This window comes from Protopterus annectens, chromosome 17.part0, assembly GCF_019279795.1.
Source record: "Protopterus annectens isolate FY-2018-M chromosome 17.part0, PAN1.0, whole genome shotgun sequence".
NCBI classification, from domain to species: domain Eukaryota; kingdom Metazoa; phylum Chordata; order Ceratodontiformes; family Protopteridae; genus Protopterus; species Protopterus annectens.
In genome coordinates this window covers 625,642,965-625,666,889 of record NC_056751.1, presented here as the reverse complement: position 1 = coordinate 625,666,889, position 23,925 = coordinate 625,642,965, and the positions used below count along the sequence as shown (strand labels likewise).

General features: G+C 36.1%; 1 protein-coding gene across 1 annotated transcript in view; it reads right to left on the bottom strand.

Moving 5' to 3' along the window:
* Nucleotides 1–23,925, bottom strand: part of LOC122791269 — a 564,593-nt gene that overhangs the window by 141,289 nt on the left and 399,379 nt on the right. Inside the window, exon 9 of the mRNA XM_044058939.1 lies at nt 8,991–9,020. Within this exon, the coding sequence (XP_043914874.1) occupies nt 8,991–9,020 (30 nt within the window). The remainder of the gene's footprint in view (nt 1–8,990; nt 9,021–23,925) is intronic.

The following is a 23,925-nucleotide window of genomic DNA, read 5'->3' as shown; positions in this document are numbered from 1 at the left end:
CTATAGGGAAAATAAGAAAAATCCAAGAATTAATATTTGGTATTTTGTTTATATATGTTCTGAACACTGAAAGTGTAGAGCTTACATAGTTTGATGGCAATTTAGTAATATTATTTCTTTTCCCTAAAAAAATAATCTTTTAACATCCATATAAGGGGTGATGGTATTACTGTTAAGTTGTCTTGTATGTGATTATAATTGATTTCTATGTAAATCTGCTCATGGGCTTGTTTCCATATAGGTGTGTATGAATTATTTAACCATAGTGTTATGTTTTTAATAACAGATGAGGTAATATATAAATCAATATCCGGTAAATTAATTCCACCATCTTCCCAATCTGGCAAATGTTTATTTAAGGCTATACGGGGTTTATTTGGAAACCATAGAAAATTTAAAATTAGTTTATTGTATCTTTGAATAATATATTTGGGAGGTGGCAATGAAAAATTTTGTATTAAGTATAATATTTTGGGAAATATGTTTATTTTAATAAGATATAATCTGTCTGCTGTTGAAAAGATATATTTATTCCAGTAACCAATTGTTTGTTCTATTTTGTCTAGTATTTTATTATAGTTAAATATTAGAGAATCTGTTAAATCATTGAGTAGATTTATTCCCAGATATAATAATTTACTTTCTGTTACTATATATTTGGAAAATCTTTTGTTTATATTATTTTTTTACAATTACAGGGCATAATTTTAGTTTTGTTTTCATTAAATTTTAAGCCTGAAATATTTTGAAAATTATTCATGGAGTTAAATAGAGCATTCAAAGACTCATTTGCATCTGAGAGAGTTAATAGTATGTCATCAGCAAAGAGTTGGATTTTAAGGTTTAACATTTTATTAATACAAATGCCCTTTATGTTATTGTTTGATCTGATTTGATTTGCAAAGGGTTCTATGAGTAATGCAAATAACAATGGTGATAAAGGGCAACCTTGTTTAGTTCCCCGTTTTTATTGTTATAGGGCCTGATCTATATGATCCCAGTTTAACATATGCAGTAGATTTTTCATATAGTATTTGGATAAGATTATTAAAATTAGAAGGAAAGTTATATTCTTTTAAAACTAGTGAAAGAAAGTTCCAGTTAACCGAATCAAAAGCTTTATTAATATCTAATGAGATTACATTTAAATTTAGGACTTTATGTTTGCTATAATCTATTAATGTTAGAATTCTTTTAATATTATCTGAAGTATTTCTTCCTTTAATAAAACCTGTTTGATCTTTGTGAATTAAGAAAGGAAGAAAGTGTTTGATCCTATCTGCGTATATAGCCATAAACATCTTGTAGTCTATATTGAGTAATGATATTGGCCTATATGAGGAACACTGTTTTTCATCTTTATCTGGTTTGATAATTGGGGATATCAATGAATATTTCCAAGAGGGTGGTATATTCAAATCTTTATTGGCTATATCATATACTTTTAATAATAAAGATATGGCTTGATTGGGTATTAATTTATACATTTCTGGTAGCATATTGTCTGGGCCAGGTGCTTTATTTGTCTTGAGCTTTTTAATTTGTGATTTTAATTCTGTCATATTGATTGGTGTGTTTATAATGTCTATTTGTTCTTGTGTTAATTTAATATGAATATTGTTTTCTAAGTTTTTTTATATCCTTAGTAGGTGTATCAGTATTTATGTAATTATCAATGTTAAATTGAGTCTGAATGCTTCTAAAATATCATTTAGTTCCGTAACTCTTTTGTTAGTATTGGGAATAAATATTTCTTTTATTTGCTTAGATTTAATTATTTTTTTGTTCTATTAGTTAAGTATCTCAGGTGTGCTGAATTAGTAGAGTATGAGTTTATTTTATCTTTTCTAAGTTAATCATAATCTTATGGTGTAGCAATTCTGTATACTTCTTATTGATTTGTGTAAGTTCTTGAACTTGAGTAGCATTACCCTTTTGTATTTCCAGTTTCAATTTATCTGCTTTGTTTTGTAAGTCTAGCATATCTTTATTCCATAACTTCCTTTTATTTATGTACCAGGATAATATCTTCCCATATGTAACTGCTTTTAATGAATCCCAGACATATATTTCTGAAATATCTTCTGTGTAATTTATTTCTAGAAAGTTTTTGATTGTTTCTTCATAAAATTCTTTGAAATCTCTCAATTTTGTGATATAGGAAGGTATCCTAGTAATGGGATTTGAATAAAATGGTGTAAGCTCTATCTCAAAGACTATGGCATTATGATCAGATAAAGGACAATTTATGATTTTGACTTTGTCAATTTTGTTATTAGGTCATTGGCAACATATATTCTATCAATTCTAGAGTTAGTTTTATATCTATGAGAATAAAATGTGAAGATTAGTGAGTCTGGTTCTGCAAATTCATTTATATCTTTTAAATACAATGTATCTATAAATTTTGATAGTGCTTTAGAGATGGGTTGTTTTCTTCTTTTGGATTTAGAATCGGTATCTTTTTCATTCATTATACAGTTGAAGTCTCCTGCCAATATCAGGCTACCCTTAGTTAAATGAATTATCTCTTCAAAATGCTGTTTAACTGTTTTTAATCCTAGTCCGGGGATCCAATATAGATTTACTAACGTATAGATTCTCTTATTTAACTCTATTGAAACTAGACAAAACATACCTGATGTATCTTGATGAGTAGTAATTATTTTAGGTGTTATAGTTGAGTTGCGAAGTAGTATAGCTACTCCTCTTTTTTGTTTTGTATTGAGAGTTTATTAGTACTGTGTAATTATTAATATTTAAGTTGTTTATATCTCTATCTAATAAGTGTGTCTCTTGTAAAAAGACTATTTGTGGTTTATGTAAGTTTATGTACTTGAATTGGCTTCTCCTTTTATTACTATTATTTAGACCATTAACATTTATGGATAAACATTTCATTTCCTAGTTTTGAGTTTGTTTTATGTGTGAGTTTATGTAAATATTGTTTATTCTTAGTTCCATCTTGGATACAGTATTCAAAAGTTTTTCTTGTATGATTTTTGCATGTTTCTGAGTGACACCAAAGTGATAGAATAAAAAAAAAACAAAGAACTTCCAAACTTGTAATTCTTAACCTTAAAAACCATTCCCTATTGCTATGAGGTAATATACCTCTTCGCTTGGTTAGTGAATCTAACCAAACAAACTTTCTACCCTCACAAATAATATTTGGATCAGTTTCTCTTATCCTCTTAGTTTTAAATAAAGATAATTGAATAATATATTAAGATAATCTAATCAGCTAAAATATATACATATATTCTTTACTCATCTTATTGTAATTCAATAATACTTACTTCTAAGCAGGTTTCAAAAAGGTACAAATATTTAGATTAAGGTAGTATCATTTCAAAATAATTTAGGGTATTAATAAACATCATGTTACAATCTATAACTGTATATTTCATACATCTGTTGAAAACTATTTACTGACATTACTGTATAATACAGTACCATTGTTGTGCAATTGTTTTAGACTACTCAAGTCCGAAACCAGTGTTTAAATTAATATTTGCAAAGTCATATTGGAATAAAAACGTGAATAGTTCTGAAACCACATCATATTTCATGTTTAACATAAACTGAAATGCGATACAATGTATAAGTATATTAATATTTCTTTAGTAAACATTAAATATGTTCCTCTGATTGCATTTTTCAGCTTTTCAATGACAATTCCCATGGCTGGAGACAACAAGATCACAATTTAGACAGCTCCCTTATCCAAGAGACCACTCATAATGTTGTTACCTGATTGAGTGTCTTGTTGCCAACACTTCTATCAACCCTCAGAGGGACCCTGCACAATGAAAACTGACACAGTACAGAGGTAAAACTGCAGCGCACTTGACCACACCCTCAAAGCAAACATCTATGTATATCACACATCAACTCCCACAGCTTAGACTGACACCCAACCAGTGCGTCTATTTGCTGACAACAAGTGCTGGAGATACAATCCTGACCTACTCAATACCAGTAATTCAATCCTATGACTGAACAAAAGTATACTGGAGAACGCATCAAAACAATGGAAGCTGCCAAGATTCAAACCACCACGTACAAAAATATTACAGGCCAAAATTCCCAACCCATTTTGCAGCAAAGAGACAAAACATATTCAAACCATGGGGTAACACCTTTACCATGTCAAAAAGGTGTCCAAGAAGCTTGTTTTTCCTCCAACATCGGAGGACAGCCACGATGATCCATGCACTGCAAGAGTACCATTTTATCCTGGCAATTGCTTCACGACTGTATATAGAAACATTTAATCCAAATCATTAACTGGCACCACAACAATATTTCTCAGAAAAGTTGTTTTACAGCCAATGACCAGACAGAACGCATCATTGAGAGGATACATTTATCAAATGTCAAGTGCCCCAGCCATAATACAAATGTCTCCTCAAATCAATCCCCAACGAATCTACTGCCCACCAAACTTGCAGACCAATACTGGCATCCTTTCATGCAGTCACATTGAAACACAAAAATACAGGTCCGCTGATCAGGAACAACCAGGCTCTCAACTGCCAGACAACACACCCGTCTGCAGAAAGGTTCAAGAATCATAGTTGCATTGTCAAGCATCCTTGTCCACACTAACAGTAACATGATATACCCGCATACACTAGTATTGTGTCATTCTTGATAATGTAAAAAGCCAGGCAATATTATAAGAAGGGTGAAGCCACAGCCAGGCAACATAACAAGAAGAGCACAGCCGCAGTCACCATTCAGATGAGCAAACGGGAACAGCATGAGCCATCTAAGAATGGATAGCCCATTGAGAACCTGCCACAATGCATGCCCATAATGCATGGCAACCCAGTAACAAATTAGGGTGTGGGCTAAGCCTCTCCCCCTTCCACTCAAATCAGATCCAACACAATATGTGTGTAGAACACAGATGCTTCGACAAAGCCCAAAGCCACATGGGATATAAACATTGTATAATTGACACACCGGGTCAAATCCACTGTTGTTATGTTACTCATTATAGTTGCCTATACAATTATTGCTTCCAATTTCTCCATCTAGTATACCATACCGCCATCTAAATGTTTGATTTGCCAAATGCACATCCAACCTTCTTGTTGCATCCCACCTGCCCACCCGAGGGCATACCTTGGCAGCAGGACACCAGTAGTATTCTGCAGGAGCACCAGCGTGGGAAATGGCAACCCTCCCCAAAACAAACCTGTCAGTTGCTTGACATTTACTAGTTTCTTTAGAGAATTTGTAAAACAGCAGTGATTTTATTTGCTGATGATTAATTTCTGCTTTTTAAACTCTGCTGTATAAAACATAGTAAGGGATAGCTAAAATGTCTGGAAATCTAAACTGATAGAAAGACAAGCAGATATATGTCCTTATCTATCAAGGTGCTAGAAGACATCAGTAGCCATAAACTGAAAGTGCTTCAATAATAAATATCTGTGTATATTTATATGAACCTTTTATATTATTTATGTTTCCTTAGAAGGAATTTAGGTTTCTGTATCTTTAAATGTGAACCTAGCTTATTTTCTGACTAGACATCAATTAGAAAGAGTCAGGGGATGGCATACACAAGGAAATGTGACAAGCAATAAGTAACTCAAGTTTCTAGTGATGTTTGTGGCTGTTAAATTGTCTCGAGAACCAAGCAGGAAAAGGTATGTGTTTTTTCTTTTTTTTTTCCCTCCTCTTATTTGGTGACAAACTCATGTAGTGGCACGCGAGCACTCTAGTTTACGGAGTAGTGTTCACAACTGTCAAACTTTGCATTTTAAACATGCTATGCCTTATTTCTCTACAAAAGAAAAGACAACAGGATATCTAAGCTAGTCACAAGCATCTTTCAACTCCGGATGTCTGGAGCCACAACACACATGACTTATAGCCTCAAAATATCACTTAAAACATATTTTTTCACTGGACTATATCAGTATGTGCATATGGGTCAAAGGCAGAACATCTTTTAAGATTATTTAAAGTAGTCTTATGATACATCCTAACTGAAATACTTCATTTCAAAAGCAACACATTTCTGCCCAGCATTAGCGTTTATCCAAACAGGGACACTTTTAACTTATAAAAAGTAATGCTGTCAGGGATGTAACTAATAATAAGTTATATAGCAGCCATTACTATACCTATTAAGCAATATAATCATATACTGATTAAAGTATTATAAGTTAATGAAGATTTTATAAAAAGAAGAGAAAAATAAAAACAACAAAACACAAAGAGAGAAAATAAATAAATAAATAAACTATTTGGGAACATTATTATGCATTGATTACTCTGATTAAGAATATGAAAATAATAGATGGATAATAATGAAAAATAGAGTAATGTTTAAATTATGCTTAGTATATTGATGTGATTTGAGATAAATGTATTTACATTTATGCTAATTTTGACATTTAAAATATAATTGAAAACAGTACCTGTTTTGGTGTAACTTGAAGACAGTAAGAACTTTTCTTTTGTTGTTAGTATTATTATTTAGATTTTTACAGAATATAACATATGTAAGATTATTTGTCCTTTAGTTTTTTTTCTTTTGCTCAACAGTTTTCCAATTATTTACTTCAGCATTTCTCTTCGGTGTACTTATTGTCCAGTCCATAGATTATTCATGTGTTAGGATGTTGTTGTTGGTAAGGTATTTTATTGCTGAATCTACTGTTTCAAAGATTTTTATTCCATTTGTTAGAAAAACTTTCAGTCTTGCTGGAAATAAAAGATGGACTTTCAGTTGCTTTTTCTTTAAGGTTTTTTTTATTGGTAGAAATTCTTTTCTTTTTGAAACCACCTTTGTAGAATAATCATTGTCAAATCTTATTAATGAATCATTGTATTTGATGGGAGAATTTGCCCAAGCATTTCTTAATATAAGATCTTTATCTTGTGTAGTAAAAAAGACTCACAATTATAGATCTCGGCTTGTTCTTACCGGAGAAGAAGCATTTCCAGAAGCTGCTAGTGATCTATGCCGTTCTATACCATGTGAAAGAGCTTCAGGTATTTTTGTTACATCTGGTATCCAGGTGGTAAGAAAGTTTATCATATTGTCCCCTTCAGATTTTTCTGGTAGACCATATATTCTAATATTATTTCTTCTTGTTCGGTTTTCCATATCATCAAGTTTTTCTAGTAAATATGTATTCTGTTGAAGTAAGAATTCAGTTTGTTGTTCTTCTACTTGAACTCTAGTGTCAATGTCACTTAATGACTGTTCAATAAGTGATATTTGTCCTTTCTGCTGTGTAAACATTTCTTGAAGCTGTTCCAGTTGTTGTGAGCACTTTTCTTTAAAAGTATCTATTTTATTGTCCATCTTGTCGATTTTTATTGTAAGTTCCTGTATATTTGTAATGAGAGACTGCATGTCTTTTTTGAGAGAAGAGTCTTGTGCTGTATTCCTTAGATGACTCATGCTGTAAAGCTGATATTGGTGCTGATTTTCCAGTAATTAATTTGACAGGAATTATTCAAGTTCTGACAATAAAATTTTTCTTATAGATGCTCAGAGTTATTAGAAATAAGTTAGTAATAAAAATTTCTTCAAATTAAATATTATTTTGTAAAATTCCTGTCAGGAATTGTATTGAGGTAAGAGAGCTGAAATGAAGTGCAGCTATCAGTTCAGCATCCTAGCCACGCCCCCCCCAATAATAATGTTTCAGTTCCTGGGATAAAATAGTTGTTCAAGAAAAAAAGTAGACATAGATTAATTTCTGTTTTGAGCAGTAAATTAATATTATGCAATCAATGTTCTAGTCTAGCCTAGTTATAAGGTCTGCTTTGTGGGCAAATACGGGAAGACAGCATTTCAGCTCATAGTTAAGGTATTGATTTGGTGTATACTAATAAATGTGGATAGAAAAAAATTTGATTTGAGCACAACACCAGTCAGGCAGTGAACAATTGGTCTAGAATGGCTATGAAATTGGCTTTAGACATGTGATAATATACCACTGCTTCAGTCTAAAATTTATACAGCTAAAACTGGAAGATGAAGTTAACTAAAGCTCTTAAGAGGGAATTTGAAAATGCAAGGGCCTGCAGTGCTGTTTGATGGTATACAGAGTGCTGCCAGCCGCTGTTAAGCTGAGTGGAAAAGTACAAGAACCAGAACCAATAAGTAAGTAGGTAGAACTCCAGCCAGTAATGTCTTCCCCTCAGAAAGAAAGGATAGACATGAGCAACACTGCCACACCATCAAAAAAGGCCAAAAGGGCGTTAATTAAACAAAGAGACCACAACTTATTAAACTCCCTCATATTCAGATTGTTTCATCAGGATACTCTTACACCTCTTTCTCTCTCTGTTCAAATCAACCCTGTTTGTCCCTTCTATAACCTCAGAAGCCAGTTTTAACAAGGTCCTGGTTTAAAACTCCAGCAATAAAACTTCATTATACCAACCACAATTTCCTCTCTTGTATCTCCCAAATTCTGACAAGGGTTTCCCAATTTCAAATACCTCTCCAGCAATGCCAAATTCAGATTATAATTCAATGCCTACTTGATTAATTTGAATCATTGCAAATACTTTATTACACTCCATATCATGTAATGCCATTGAATCATCCTACTGGTTCTCTCCTCAACAGCTTTGCCCTCTTCTCACAGTACAAGGGTTGATAGCCTATCTGTAAGTACATTTACTCTAAGCATACTCTGCTGTATCTAGACTTGTTATCTCTTGTCAGCATATCAGATTTATTTTATTGCTTATATACAGTGCTTAGAACTTGTTTGTGTCCTTATCTGCTCCCATGATATTGTATTTTGTATTATTTCATTTCTGTGCTTTGTAATCTAATGTTAGTTGAGTCAGTGCCCTACTCCAGTAAATAAACAAAAACATATATTATATAAATAAATAAGTCAATAAAATAAAATAATTACTATATATTCTACAGATATGTGCATATATTCACTGATTTTAAATATAAAAGCTATTTAGAGCAGCTTTTGAAAATATCTTACCTGTACCCAAGGATTCAACTGTTGGACGTACTGCAAGAAAAAAAATCATTTAGTAATATAACCAACTAAATGCTGATGTGTCTGGTTTAAATTTCAACATTTGGTTAAACTACATATTTTAACTTATTTACTTGAATCAATAAAGACAACAGTGGTCATTAAGAATAAAATGTGCCCGTATTTGTGCACCTGTCTGGAACACAACAAGAAAATGGAATTTCCTCATTAGAATATAAATACTTACCAGACAGAATATTAATTCTAATTGTGCCATGCACCCTATTTGCAGTATAGATTTAAAGATGTTCGACTATACAGAGCAGGTTATTTATATTGTAAATGCTTGTTAAATGTGACATTATGAAACAGAGCAACCACAGTGTTACCTAAGTATAAACAATAAATAAGAAAATAAGCAAATAAGAACCAGCACTCTGCAGCCTGGAAAATTATTTTTTAAAAGATGAAAAAACTTTCCTGTAGAAGGTTTTAAATGCCTAAATATTTTTTTTGTGTTTAATAAATTGCTTCTGCATTACAGATAAGACCTTTCATTTTTGTAGTTCTACTATATAAAAAAATCCAAACACCAAATAATCAAAAATAAATAAATAAAGCTATAAATAAATACATGTCAATTTAGTTAGCTACAAACCCCTCTTGCACCACCCCTCATAGAACACAACATAGAGAATCCACAGCCATGTGTGTGCACTTTTTTACTGTCTCAGTAGACAGCCTTGTGGAAATGGGCATCTTGAGACAATGTAGCAATGGTGTCATGTTGCCTGACAACCACCTTATTCTTTAGCAGACTGACACAGTTTGCAAGAGATATGATTATACTATGTTTTTGGAGGTAAAGCTCTTGCTTACAGACACACACACAACACCTACTATGGATCAGAAACAAACACACATATGCTGAGGCTTTAATACAATCTATCCAAACCTCAAATGCCTCCTAGACATGGTCCTGAGAAACCTCCCAAACACTCTGTAAAGGCAACCCTCCCCAGGACAGCTACAACCAGATTGCACTATGTCTCAGCCTCTAAGCTCTTCAAGCAAACAACTACACAACCCAATGGTTTACTATTGAAATGTCGAACGGCACTACATCGACTGTACTATAGTCGAACACGGAAGTTCGAAAATAGTAATGTAGACGACAAAAAAACAATCTAGGACTGTGTTTTAACATGGGTCGAGGTAGGGAGATGTTTGTAGTTCTGAATAATACTGAACACATACCTCGACCCATGTTAAAACCATTCCTAGATTGTTTTTTTGACGTCGACATTACTATTTTCAAACTTCCGTGTTCGACTATAGTACAGTCGACGTAGTGCCGTTCGACATTTTAATAGTAAACCAACCCAATTTATTGGTCATTGGAGATGCTGTTGTGAGGCACACTGATGCCCCAGTCATAAGGCTGAGCAAGGAGACAGCCACAGCCAGTTGCCTTTCGGGGCAAGAATTTACCAGATCACACAAGTACTCAGGACATTGAAGCACAAGTATCATTATGAGTCTGTCTTAGTCCATGTGGGTGTTAATAACTTGAGACGTGCCTCCCTGGACTACATGATGAAACAAATGATAGAGCTTCCAGACTGTGTCACAGGCAGGTATGAGTGTAGCACCTACAAGCATTCTACCTTCTCCAAGGTTTATACCACAATATAAACTGAAGGTGATTGAAGCTTTCAGACTGTGTCACAGGCAGGTATGAGTGTAGCACCTACAAGCATTCTACCTTCTCCAAGGTTTATACCACAATATAAACTGAAGGTGATTGAAGCTTTCAGACTGTGTCATAGGCAGGTATGAGTGTAGCACCTACAAGTATTCTACCTTCACCACGGATTATATCACAATATAAACTGAAGGTGATTGAAGCTTTCAGACTGTGTCACAGGCAGGTACGAGTGTAGCACCTACAAGCATTCTACCTTCTCCACGGATTAAACCACAATATAAACTGAAGGTGATTGACGCTTTCAGACTGTGTCACAGGCAGGTATGAGTTTAGCACCTACAAGCATTCTACCTTCTCCAAGGTTTATACCGCAATATAAACTGAAGGTGATTGAAGCTTTCAGACTGTGTCACAGGCAGGTATGAGTGTAGCCCCAACAAGCATTCTACCTTCTCCAACGTTTATACCACAATATAAACAGAAGGTAATTGAAGCTTTCAGACTGTGTAACAGGCAGGTATGAGTGTAGCACCTACAAGCATTCTACCTTCTCCAAGGTTTATACCACAATATAAACTGAAGGTGATTGAAGCTTTCAGACTTGTCACAGACAGGTATGAGTGTAGCACCTACAAGCATTCTACCTTCACCACGGATTATATCACAATATAAACTAAAGGTGATTGAAGCTTTCAGACTGTGTCACAGGTAGGTATGAGTGTAGCACCTACAAGCATTTTACCTTCTCCATGGATTAAACCACAATATAAACTGAAGGTGATTGATGCTTTCAGACTGTGTCACAGGCAGGTATGAGTGTAGCACCTACAAGCATTCTCCTTCTCCACGGATTATACCACAATACAAACTGAAGGTGATTGAAGCTTTCAGACTGTGTCACAGGCAGGTATGAGTTTAGCACCTACAAGCATTCTACCTTCTCCAAGGTTTATACCACAATATAAACTGAAGGTGATTGAAGCTTTCAGACTGTGTCACAGGCAGGTATGAGTGTAGCCCCAACAAGCATTCTACCTTCTCCAAGGTTTATACCATAATATAAACAGAAGGTAATTGAAGCTTTCAGACTGTGTCACAGGCAGGTATGAGTGTAGCACCTACAAGCATTCTACCTTCTCCAAGGTTTATACTACAATATAAACTGAAGGTGATTGAAGCTTTCAGACTGTGTCACAGACAGGTATGAGTGTAGCACCTACAAGCATTCTACCTTCTCCAAGGATTATATCACAGTATAAACTGAAGGTGATTGAACCTTTCAGACTGTGTCACAGGCAGGAGTGAGTGTAGCACCCACAAGCATTCTACCTTCTCCAATGTTTATACCACAATATAAACTGAAGGTGATTGAAGCTTTCAGACTGTGTCACAGGCAGGTATGAGTGTAGCACCTACAAGCATTCTACCTTCTCCAAGGTCTATAATACAATATAAACTGAAGGTGATTGAAGCTTTCAGACTGTGTCACAGGCAGGTATGAGTGTAGCACCTACAAGCATTCTACCTTCTCCATGGATTATACCACAATATAAACTGAAGGTGATTGAAGCTTTCAGACTGTGTCACAGGCAGGTAAGAGTGTATCACCTACAAGCATTCTGCCTTCTCCACGGATTATACCACAATATAAACTGAAAGTGATTGAAGCTTTCAGACTGTGTCACAGGCAGGTATGAGTGTAGCACCTACAAGGATTCTACCTTCTCCAAGGTTTATATCACAATATAAACTGAATGTGATTGAAGCTTTCAGACTGTGTCACAGGCAGGTATGAGTGTAGCAGCTGCAAGCATTCTACCTTCTCCAAGATTTATACCACAATATAAACTGAAGGTGATTGAAGCTTTCAGACTGTGTCACAGGCAGGTATGAGTGTAGCACCTAGAAGCATTCTACCTTGTCCACGGATTATACCACAATATAAACTGAAGGTGATTGAAGCTTTCAGACTGGGTCACAGGCAGGTATGAGTGTAGCACCGATAAGCATTCTACCTTCTCCAAGGTTTATACCACAATATAAACTGAAGGTGATTGAAGCTTTCAGACTGTGTCACAGGCAGGTATGAATGCAGCACCTACAAGCATTCTACCTTCTCCAAGGTTTATACCACAATATAAACTGAAGGTGACTGAAGCTTTCAGACTGTGTCACAGGCAGGTATGAGTGTAGCACCGACAAGCATTCTACCTTCTTCAAGGTTTATACCACAATATAAACTGAAGGTGATTGACGCTTTCAGAATGTGTCACAGGCAGGTATGTATGAGTGTAGCACCTACAAGCATTCTACCTTCTCCAAGGTTTATACCACAATATAAACTGAAGGTGATTGAAGCTTTCAGACTGTGTCACAGGCAGGTATGAATGTAACACCTACAAGCATTCTGCCTTCTCCAAGGTTTATATCACAATATAAACTGAAGGTGATTGAAGCTTTCAGACTGTGTCACAGGCAGGTATGAGTGTAGCACCTACAAGCATTCTACCTTCTGCACGGATTATACCACTATATAAACTGAAGGTGATTGAAGCTTTCAGACTGTGTCACAGGCAGGTATGACTGTAGCACCTACAAGCATTCTACCTTCTCCACGGATTATACCACAATATAATGAACCGTGATTGAAGCGTCCAGTGGCGTACAGCAACAGTGGTCCCTCTCCACAAAGATGGTGCCTCAACGGATCCTGGAAACTATCGCCCCATAAGCCTGACTAGCCTGGTCTGCAAAGCTATGGAAAGGATCATCATGGACCTCATAAATAAAGATACTGGGGATCTACAGACACTGGATCCTACTCAGTTCAGCTTTGTCAAGGGCAGATCCTGCCTCTTAAACCTGGTCAATTTCTTTGAAACAGTCACCAAGGCCATTGACGAGGGGAAGGTGGTCCACACAGCCTACCTGGACCTCGCAAAAGCCTTCGATACAATACCCCACTCGGGCATTATAGATAAGCTCACCAGCTTAAATATAACCCCCTATGTCACTAGATGGGTTGCAAACTGGCTCAAGGACAGAACCCACATGGTTAGAATTGCTGGAGCCATGTCAGACTCCAAACCAGTTACAAGTGGCGTCCCACAAGGCTCAGTCCTGGGACCTCTCTTGTTCAGTATATATTTATCGGCGGTACAGGCCAACACCGAAGGACTGTGGCTGACCAAGTTCGCAGATGACTGCAAACTGGGCGCCATAATCAACTCTCCAGCCGACACAAGCATCCTCCAAAAGGGCCTCATAGAAACAGACAACTGGTTTCAGAGCCATGGCCTCAAGCTAAACGCCAAAAAGTGTATAGTCATCCCCTTTGGCAAAAACAAAGTGCCCACAAATTACCACATAGGTAGTAATCCATTAAGTACAGAAGAAGTCATTAGGGACCTGGGGACCCAAGTTGATAGCAATCTCTCATTTGACAACCACGTGGCCAAAGTGGTTAGAAAAAAATTTTATATAGCCCACCTAATCATGAAGGATTCACATCTAGATCAGGGAGGTCATTGTACCTCTTTACTCATCCCTCATCAGGCCCATAATTGAGTACAATGCCCCTTTGGGATGTACCTTACCAGACACCTGCAGCAACTGGAAAGACCCCAAAAGTACCTCACCAAGAGGATCAAAGGGCTCAAACAGATGCCATATGCTGCCCGGTTAAAGAAACTCCAGCTCTACTCAGTGGCATACCGCCTGCTCAAAGGCGATCTGTGCCTGACGTATAAAGCCATGTCCAACCCGGAATTAATGGACATGCTGCACCTCAGAAAATCCAAATCCCATCGAGCTGCTCGAGAGACTTGAACCTCAGCACTGAAATAAATAAGACATGCTGGAGGGACAGATTCATAACCCAGAGGCTCCCTTCACTCTAGAATAAAATCCCAGTCCAGGTTAGGCAGAGTCCCACATTGACTCTCTTCAAGAGGAATCTTGACGAGTGGATGGGAGATCGTAGGTTTACCCCGGCTATCACTTCTGTGTCACTGTTAGACAGAGGCACAGTATACTAACCTCAAAAAAAGGCATAGCAAAATTAATTTAAAATGGGTGGCGAAAGCCAAACACACTCTGGCTAGGCTTATAAATGCCCTAGGGCAGATAGCCTAGTATGAACCTATGAACCTACGAACCTATATAAACTGAAGGTGATTGAAGCTTTCAGACTGTGTCACAGGCAGGTATGAGTGTAGCACCTACAAGCATTCTACCTTCTCCAAGGATTATACCACAATATAAACTGAAGGTGATTGAAGCTTTCAGACTGTGTCACAGGCAGGTATGAGTGTAGCACCTACAAGCATTCTACCTTCTCCAAGGATTATACCACAATATAAACTGAAGGTGATTGAAGCTTTCAGACTGTGTCACAGGCAGGTATGAGTGTAGCACCTACAAGCATTCTACCTTCTCCAAGGATTATACCACAATATAAACTGAAGGTGATTGAAGCTTTCAGACTGTGTCACAGGCAGGTATGAGTGTAGCACCTACAAGCATTCTACCTTCTCCACGGATTATACCACAATATAAACTGAAGGTGATTGAAGCTTTCAGACTGTGTCACAGACAGGTATGTGTGTAGCACCTACAAGCATCCTACCTTCTCCACGGATTATACCACAATATAAATTGAAGGTGATTGAAGCTTTCAGACTGTGTCACAGGCAGGTATGAGTGTAGCACCTACAAACATTCTACCTTCTCCAAGGTTTATACCACAATATAAACTGAAGGTGATTGAAGCTTTCAGACTGTGTCACAGGCAGGTATGAGTGTAGCACCTACAAGCATTCTACCTTCTCCACTGTTTATACCACAATATAAACTAAAGGTGATTGAAGGTTTCAGATTGTGTCACAGGCAGGTATGTGTGTAGCACCTACAAGCGTTCTACCTTCTCCACGGATTATACCACAATATAAACTGAAGGTGATTGAAGCTTTCAGACTCTGTCACAGGCAGGTATGAGTGTAGCACTAACAAGCATTCTACCTTCTCCACGGATTATACCACAATGTAAACTGAAGGTGATTGAAGCTTTCAGACTGTGTCACAGGCAGTTATAAGTGTAGCACCTACAAGCATTCTATCTTCTCCAAGGATTAAACCACAATATAAACTGAAGGTGATTGAAGCTTTCAGACTGTGTCACAGGCATGTATGAGTGTAGCACCTACAAGCGTTCTACCTTCTCCAAGGATTATACCACAATATAAACTGAAGGTGATTGAAGCTTTCAGACTCTGTCACAGGCAGGTATGAGTGTAGCACTAACAAGCAGTCTACCTTCTCCACGGATTATACCACAATATAAACTGAAGGTGATTGAAGCTTTCAGACTGTGTCACAGGCAGGTATGAGTGTAGCACCTACAAGCATTCTACCTTCTCCACGGATTATACCACAATATAAACTGAAGGTGATTGAAGCTTTCAGACTGTGTCACAGGCAGGTATGACTGTGGCACCGACAAGCATTCTACCTTCTCCATGGATTATACCACAATATAAACTGAAGGTGATTGACTTAAGCTTAGTTACTGGTGTCATTCTAAGGAGGTCCAATATTTGTCAGCTTAGGAGGACACAGGATTGTGGCTTCATAGGTAAATACTAAACTATCAGTCTGTTGACTGTTACAAGCTTAGCTAATAACCTGCAGTTGGAATCAAAGCCTGCACTTTGTATTTATAAGGTTAACACCTTAACCTTCATACCAACCCCCTCCCGATTAACGGACCATGTTGCTTCAACAGTGATAGTCTGCACCTCTCCCTACTAGGCTTTGGGATATTGGCCAAAACATAATCCACCCCATAGTCCCTTTTCATAGGCAATACCAACCTGACAAACTATCTGACACAGTAAATTCTACTCAAGATAAACTAAAGGTGTTACTGTTCATTGCTAGGAGTCTCAACAAGAAGCTCCACTCCCTGGAAGCACTCCTCACCTTAGAGAGTACTGACATCTGTGCAGTTACTGAGACATGGTTTAAAGCAGTAAACGGCATCACAGCTGTGCAGGGCTATAACAGCTTTAACACATTTAGACCAGCTACTGCACAAGTAGGGACAAGAGGTGGAGGTGTATCAATCTACATAAAAAGTATGTACACCTCCAAATTCATAGAACAATATGACACACTTGAGCTACTCCATGTCCAGCTAACCTTATGTAAAGTCCCATACCATATTCTTGCTATTACCCAGGATAACAATACCATGTACTTGAATGTACAGGTGTCACTCACCATTCAACCCTCCACCATATTTATTGGTGATTTCAACTATCTCCCCATAAATTGAGATACATGCACAACTACTAACATGCAGGCTTAAAGATTCCTGCATTTTTCAATGCAAACACCCTGGAGCAGCTATTCTGCATACCTACTGGGGGTGCAAATATCATGGACCTGTTACTTGCAATTATGAGGGAATATTGCACCCCTTCCCCAGTGTAACATCTTCCAGTGAAGATCAGATCACAAAGTGATCATCCTTGAAATAAATTTAAAGTAGGAATTCCCAGAAAACCCTGTAATCTTTAGGAACATTTCCAAGGCTTACTACTTCATATTAAGCAATGGCATAACTAAATTCTACAAACTCAAAAAAGACTATGGCCTATGCATCATTTTTATGGAAACCTTGTACAGCATATGAATAACTGCATAGAAACAGCAGTATCAAACAGAAATAAACTTACGACAAACTCTAAAAACAAATGACCTTGGTAGACCCCCAGTATAAATAGGTTGCACAACAAAAAAAAAAAAAAAAAGAAAATCCTGTCTAAAAGTAAGAAGGAGTATGCCCAACTGACAAAAAAATCTCCTTCTTCAGTCTCAGCAACAAGTCAGGAGACTTATCAACTCCACCAAAGCCAACTTTGAGGAAAACATTGCTTCCCAGTGTAAGGATAACCATAAGGCACTTTTCAGTTGTGTAAACAGCCTTAAAAGAGCACCCAACAGTGTGCTGAACTAATAGTAAAAGGAACTTCCTTTACTGAACCAAAGGATATAGCACATTTATTGTCTGATAAATTTCACTCCGGTTTCCCCCCCTATCATCCCAGTTACTCTCCTGTAAAAACCTTCTACTGTTTTCCCCCAACTATCACTAAGGAACAGGTCCTTACTGCACTGCCCAGAGTTAAAAATACAGCATTGATAGGTTCTGATAATATCCCAGGATATCTTCTAAATAGAGTGAAACACAACCTGGCAGGCTCACTAGAATCTCTATTCACCTACAGACTCCAGACAAACTGTATCCCCAGGGAATGGAGAACTGCAATAATCATCGCTCTACACAAAGAAGGATCATCAACAGACCTAGGGAATTACAGACCCATAAGTTTGACTAGTCTTATATCCAAAGCCATGGAAAGAAGTATCATGGACCTGATAAACAAAGACAGAGGAAATCATCAAACTCTGGACCCATCCCAGTTTGGTTTCATCAAGGGTAGGTCATGCCTACTAATTTTGGTGGACTTATTCAAGAAGGACAGTGGAGCCATGGATGAGAACAAAAGGGTGCATACTTCCTACCTCAACCTGGCAAAGACATTTGGCATAATACCTCACTCGGGTATTACAGACAAACTCCCAAATGTAGGCATAAATCCCTGTGTCACTCATTGAATAGCAAAATGGTTCACAGATAGGACACATGAAGTTAGGATGGGGGAATCCACCTCTATCAAGAGGTCTATTACTACCAGTGTCCCACAGGACTCGTTAACGGGAAATCTCCTGTTTGGAATATACTTCTCTGAAGTTAAGGCAAATGTAGAAGGCCTTTGGCTGACCATATTTGCTGCTGAATACAAGCTGGGTGCAATTACTGCAACCCCCAAAGATGTAGATATCCTGTAGGAGATTCTGACTCGAACAAATAACTAGTGCCACAGCTATAACCTAAACCTCAAAGCAAACAAATGCATAATTAAATGCATAATTGTTTTTTGGCTTTTGCCTTATATTTCTTTGGTGTTGTTTGTGATTCGTGATAGCATGGATACCAGTTCCTTGCTTAATACTCCTAGAGTTTTTAGAGAGAACTTTACTCCACCAGTCGATGGCTTTACTTCGGATATTAGTGGTGGTAATGAAGGTTCTATGAATGCTCCACTACTTTCGGATGTGAATGCTCCGCTACTTTCAGATGTTAATGGTTGCTCTGTGGGGTCTAATAATCCATTTCCTGGGATGACAGCGGTTCCCGATGCTGTGGTGAGACCGAAGGTTCCTATGAAAACGCAAGGTTTACTTCCCGCGATGACGATTCCTGAGGCTATTACTAGAGCGAAGGCTCCTACGGATGTTCTGGGTTCTCCGGCTACTTCGGAAGTTTTTCAAGGTAGCAGGTTTTTATCTACTGCTACTAATTTCCATCAAACGAAACCAGGAGAGAATACGGCACCTAATGGTAATATGACTTCAGATTATATATCTAAATTGTTTCAAGAAAGACAACAGAAATTTGTGAATCCTTTTGGTACATTAGGTGGTCGCACTAATACTACCATGTTTTCACAAGAAGTACAAGACACTGTAAAAGAGTTTGAAAAATTGTTATTCCGAGAGACACGCTGTCACTTTAACTTACTAGGTTTAAATAGACATGTGGAACTTAATATTTCCCCACGGGGTTTAAGGGCTTTCAAAAGCCCTGCGACACCATTTGACAATGCTGACAAAGATGATTTGATGTTTAAAGACCGCTGGCTTACGGCGGCCCATAATTGTGCAATGGAGTGGGTGAAGATACTTGTGGACAGAGAGCAATTACTTTTACAAAAATTACAAAGGCAATTGCATTCTATGCATTCTAGACTGTTAGCAGATATTGGTACTGTCAAGGTCAATGACATTTTTGTTAACTTAAAAGAAAATCTTAATAGATATGAAAGTGAACAAATACAATATAAATCAACGAAAATTAAAAGAGATATCAAAGATTATGATAACAGGCGAGCATTTCTTTGGAAACGGAAACCATTTTCCCGCCCCTTTAGTAAACAGATAAAATCAAATAATAAAAAACAGCTTTCTGTGTCGTTTGCTTCTTCGGAAGGTTATGGTCCAACTACGGACTCAGATGCTGATTATAATGATTTTCCTCCCCTTCCAGCTGCTACAGATCCTTTAGCTCACCAGCAACGCTTTTGGAACAAAGGCAATAATTCCAAAAGAGGAAATAAAAAGAAAAGCTTTGATGCGGGTTCTTCGTCGGGTGAAGGACAATCTAAACAAGTGTTTAAGAGGGGTAGATGGAATTGATTTTGTGAACTCTGCCTTTACTAATGATTCTAATGTAGTTAATATTTCTGGCTGTAATTTATCTAATGAAGAAATATCTGTACTCAATTTGGGTCTAAAATTTGTTCCTACTGTTATACCTAGACATCATTTACTTAAACAAGAGATTTTTAAATTTGTCAGAAAACTTCATTTGAAATATTATTTTTCTAATGACAAAAAAGTCTCTGTTCATGATGATGTTTGTTCAGATGAGGGGAATAATGATAGTGATACTACTGTGGATAGTTATTATTCCTGTCATTCTAATGAGATGTCATTATCTACATGTTTTCAAGCCTATTCCTTACTCAATACTGTGGGTATAGATTTTCACAGTAAATTTATTCCTCCTTACAATAATTCTACCATTATTCAGTTTTCTGAAATGGTGCACTTCTCTATTCAAGAAATGATGATTTCAGCGAATAAAGTATATCAGAGGTATAATATGACAAAAAATGAGTGGAATGCCTTGAAAAATTTATCAAGTAGACATGATATTGTGATTAAACAATCTGACAAAGGTAATAAAGTAGTATTACTTAATCATAAGCAATATTTAGATATGTGCATATCACATCTTAATGACCCATTAACATATGAAGTGAGTGATCTTGATAGTTACTTAACAGCTATGAAAGAATGTACACATTTATTAGATAAAGGTGTTAGATTGGGATATTTCTCTAAACATGACCTTGATAGAAAATTCTGTATGGATGATTGTAATTTGGCCACTTTTTACTGTCTCCTGAAACTGCACAAAAGTATGGTAAATCCGCCAGGCCGTCCTATTGTTTCGGCCAGTAATTATTTTTGTCGAAATATGGGCATTGTCATACATAACCATCTGTTACCATATGTGCAGAAATTAGAGTCCTATATTCGAGACGCTTTTGATTTTATTGATAAAATAAGTGAAGTTATTTGGACAGATAATATGTTTTGGGTTAGTGTTGATGTTGTGAGTTTATATACAAACATCAAATATTTAGATGGTTTACAAGCATTACACTATTTTTTGGGAGATAATCCAACTACCCATTTTATAATGGATTTAACCTCTTTTTGTCTCTCCAATAATTTTTTTAGTTTTAATGAAATTATTTACCACCAGATTAAAGGAACAGCCATGGGGGCATCATTTGCCCCCATGTATGCGAATCTTTTTATGGCCAAATTTGAATTAGAGTATGTATATACTAATAAATTCTTCCAAAATCATGTTCTATTTTACTACCGCTACATAGATGATTTGATTTTTCTATGTAGCGGTGGTTATGAACATATTTATGAATTTTTTTCAGATTTAAATAATAATAGATTTAATTTACATTTTGATGGCCTACAGTTTGGTAATAAAGTTCATTATTTAGATATTTCATTATTTGGAGAGATAGGTAATCGGATTCAAACAACTGTATATCGTAAATTTACTGATGGAAATCAGTTCCTTTTTGGAACTAGTTGTCATCCTTCACATACATTGTTAGCCCTACCTTATGGAGAAATTATCAGATTATCTAGATTGTGTAATAATGAAATAGATTTAGAAAAAAATATTTATGATTGTATTATTATGTTTTTAAAAAGAGGTTATAGTATGGAGATATTAAATATATCTATTAATAAATTATTAGATAAAAATAATAATAGTAATGTTAATAAATTAATGGTTAACAGGAATAGAGAAGATTTTATTTTTTTCGCCATACGTTAAAAATAATAAAAATATGAATAATACTGGGAATAATAATTTAAAAGTTTTTGATCAAGAAATCCAGGATATTTACTTTGTTACTACTTATAATATATTTAGTAATAAAATTTGGGATATTATTATATATTTCTGGAAATTTTTGACTTCTGATAAAAATCTTTATAAACTTTTTCCTAATATTCCTAAAATAGCCTTTAAGAGAGGCCAAAATTTATCAGGTAAACTGATAAAAGCTTATTATATTTCCCCTACTGATAAGGCTAGTTATAATATACAGACATATGGCACTATTGCCTGTGGCCATTGTAATATATGTAAATATGTGAAGTTATATTTTGATAAAATTAATGGTATTGTTTTTAAACCAAATAATGTTTTTTCTTGTAATTCTGTAGGTATAATTTATTGCATTAAATGTCCATGTAAACTTTATTATATAGGGGAGACAAAGAGAAAATTTAAAACTAGAATGCAAGAACATATTAGAGATATAAAAAGAGGTATATTAGATAGTCCAATTGCTTCTCATTTTATGGAAGTTCATAATAGTAATGTAGATGTATTTGAATGTTGTATTCTTGAGAAAGTTCTTATTAAAAAAGGTGATGATAGGTTAATAAAAAATGTTTTATTATTTAAAGAAACTATTTATATACTAAAATATAACACTATGTCACCTAATGGTTTAAATTTAGAAGTAAATTGGAAAAGTTTGTTGTAATTTTATAAATAGTAGTTTTTCTAGATATGTATTGTTCTCTTTAAATTTTTATGTGTATGTGATTGATTAATTTAATGTAATTGTTTAATTGATTATAGTATTTATATGAGAGGGTGTGTTCTGTAATTTATGCTCATTGAAGGCTATTATGCCGAGGCGCTAAGCTGAATTAAATCTTTCTGTGGAACTGGCGTTGTTTTTTGGCTTTTGCCTTATATTTCTTTGGTGTTGTTTGTGAAATGCATAATTAAACCCTTTGGGAAGGCAACCACCCATGTAAATTACAACACTGATACACTCCCCTAAGAGTAGATCCAGTGGTAAGGGACTTGGGAACCCAGGTTGACAGTAACCTGAACTTGATCACCATGTGTCCATGGTGGTTAGAAAGTCCTTCTATGTGGCACAGCTTATAAATAAGAGCATGGTATCTAGATCTAAGGAGATCATAGTCCCACTATACTCAGCCCTAATTAGATCAATAATTGAGGACAATATACCCTTTGGCATGTACCCGACCAAGCATTTGCAACAGCTGGAGTGGTCACAGAGGTTCCTCACTAAAAGAATGCAGGATGTAAATAACATGTCCTATGCAGACCACCTCAAAGCCCTGACTTTGTACTTGGTCTTCTGCAGACTATTGATGGATGGTGATCTATGCCTAATCTACAAGACATTACTCTGATACATCCCTGATACATATTAGCAAAACAAACAGCACTAGAATTACCCAATCTAAGGATGTAAACCTCATCTGTGACAATAACAAAACAGGTGTCATACATAATATTGACACCTCAAAATATCAACAAGTCAAAATATTGAAACCTTTTTAATGTAGGGGGACAAGCTCCCATGCATCCCCCTACACATCCCATGATAATTATATATACCATCTATAAGAGTGGGCAAATTCCCCTTTTCAATATTTTGAGTTTTCAACATTTTGACATTCAGTCTTTTGACTTTTCATTCAAATGAATAACACCAAACAAAACATGTTGGAGGGACAGGTATGTGTTACACAGATTACCCCTTCTCTGGAACAGACTCCCTGTTTGCATAAAATAGACCTCTTCCCTAAGCCTATTGAAATGCAAGTTGGATCAATGACTTCTCACCTGTGTCCCTTATGGACAGAGACAGTTTGTAGATGCCCTAAGGCTCAGGCATATGCCAAAACCAATCTAGTCCTTGGGCACTCATACTTGGGGCATGAATGGATAGGATTAAAAAGCCCTAGGGCTGTTAGCCTAGTAACCTCCTATAATAATCCTGAAACAAAGAAGGGTGAAAAATATAACTTTAAGCGTTTTTTGCAGGGGGCAAGACCCCACACCTCCTAACTTATATATATCAACTCTACAGCTGTACCAAGTTGAAGAAGGGGGGAATCTCCCAAAAGAAGTGAATCATAGTGCACACATTTGTGAGTCTTACTGGC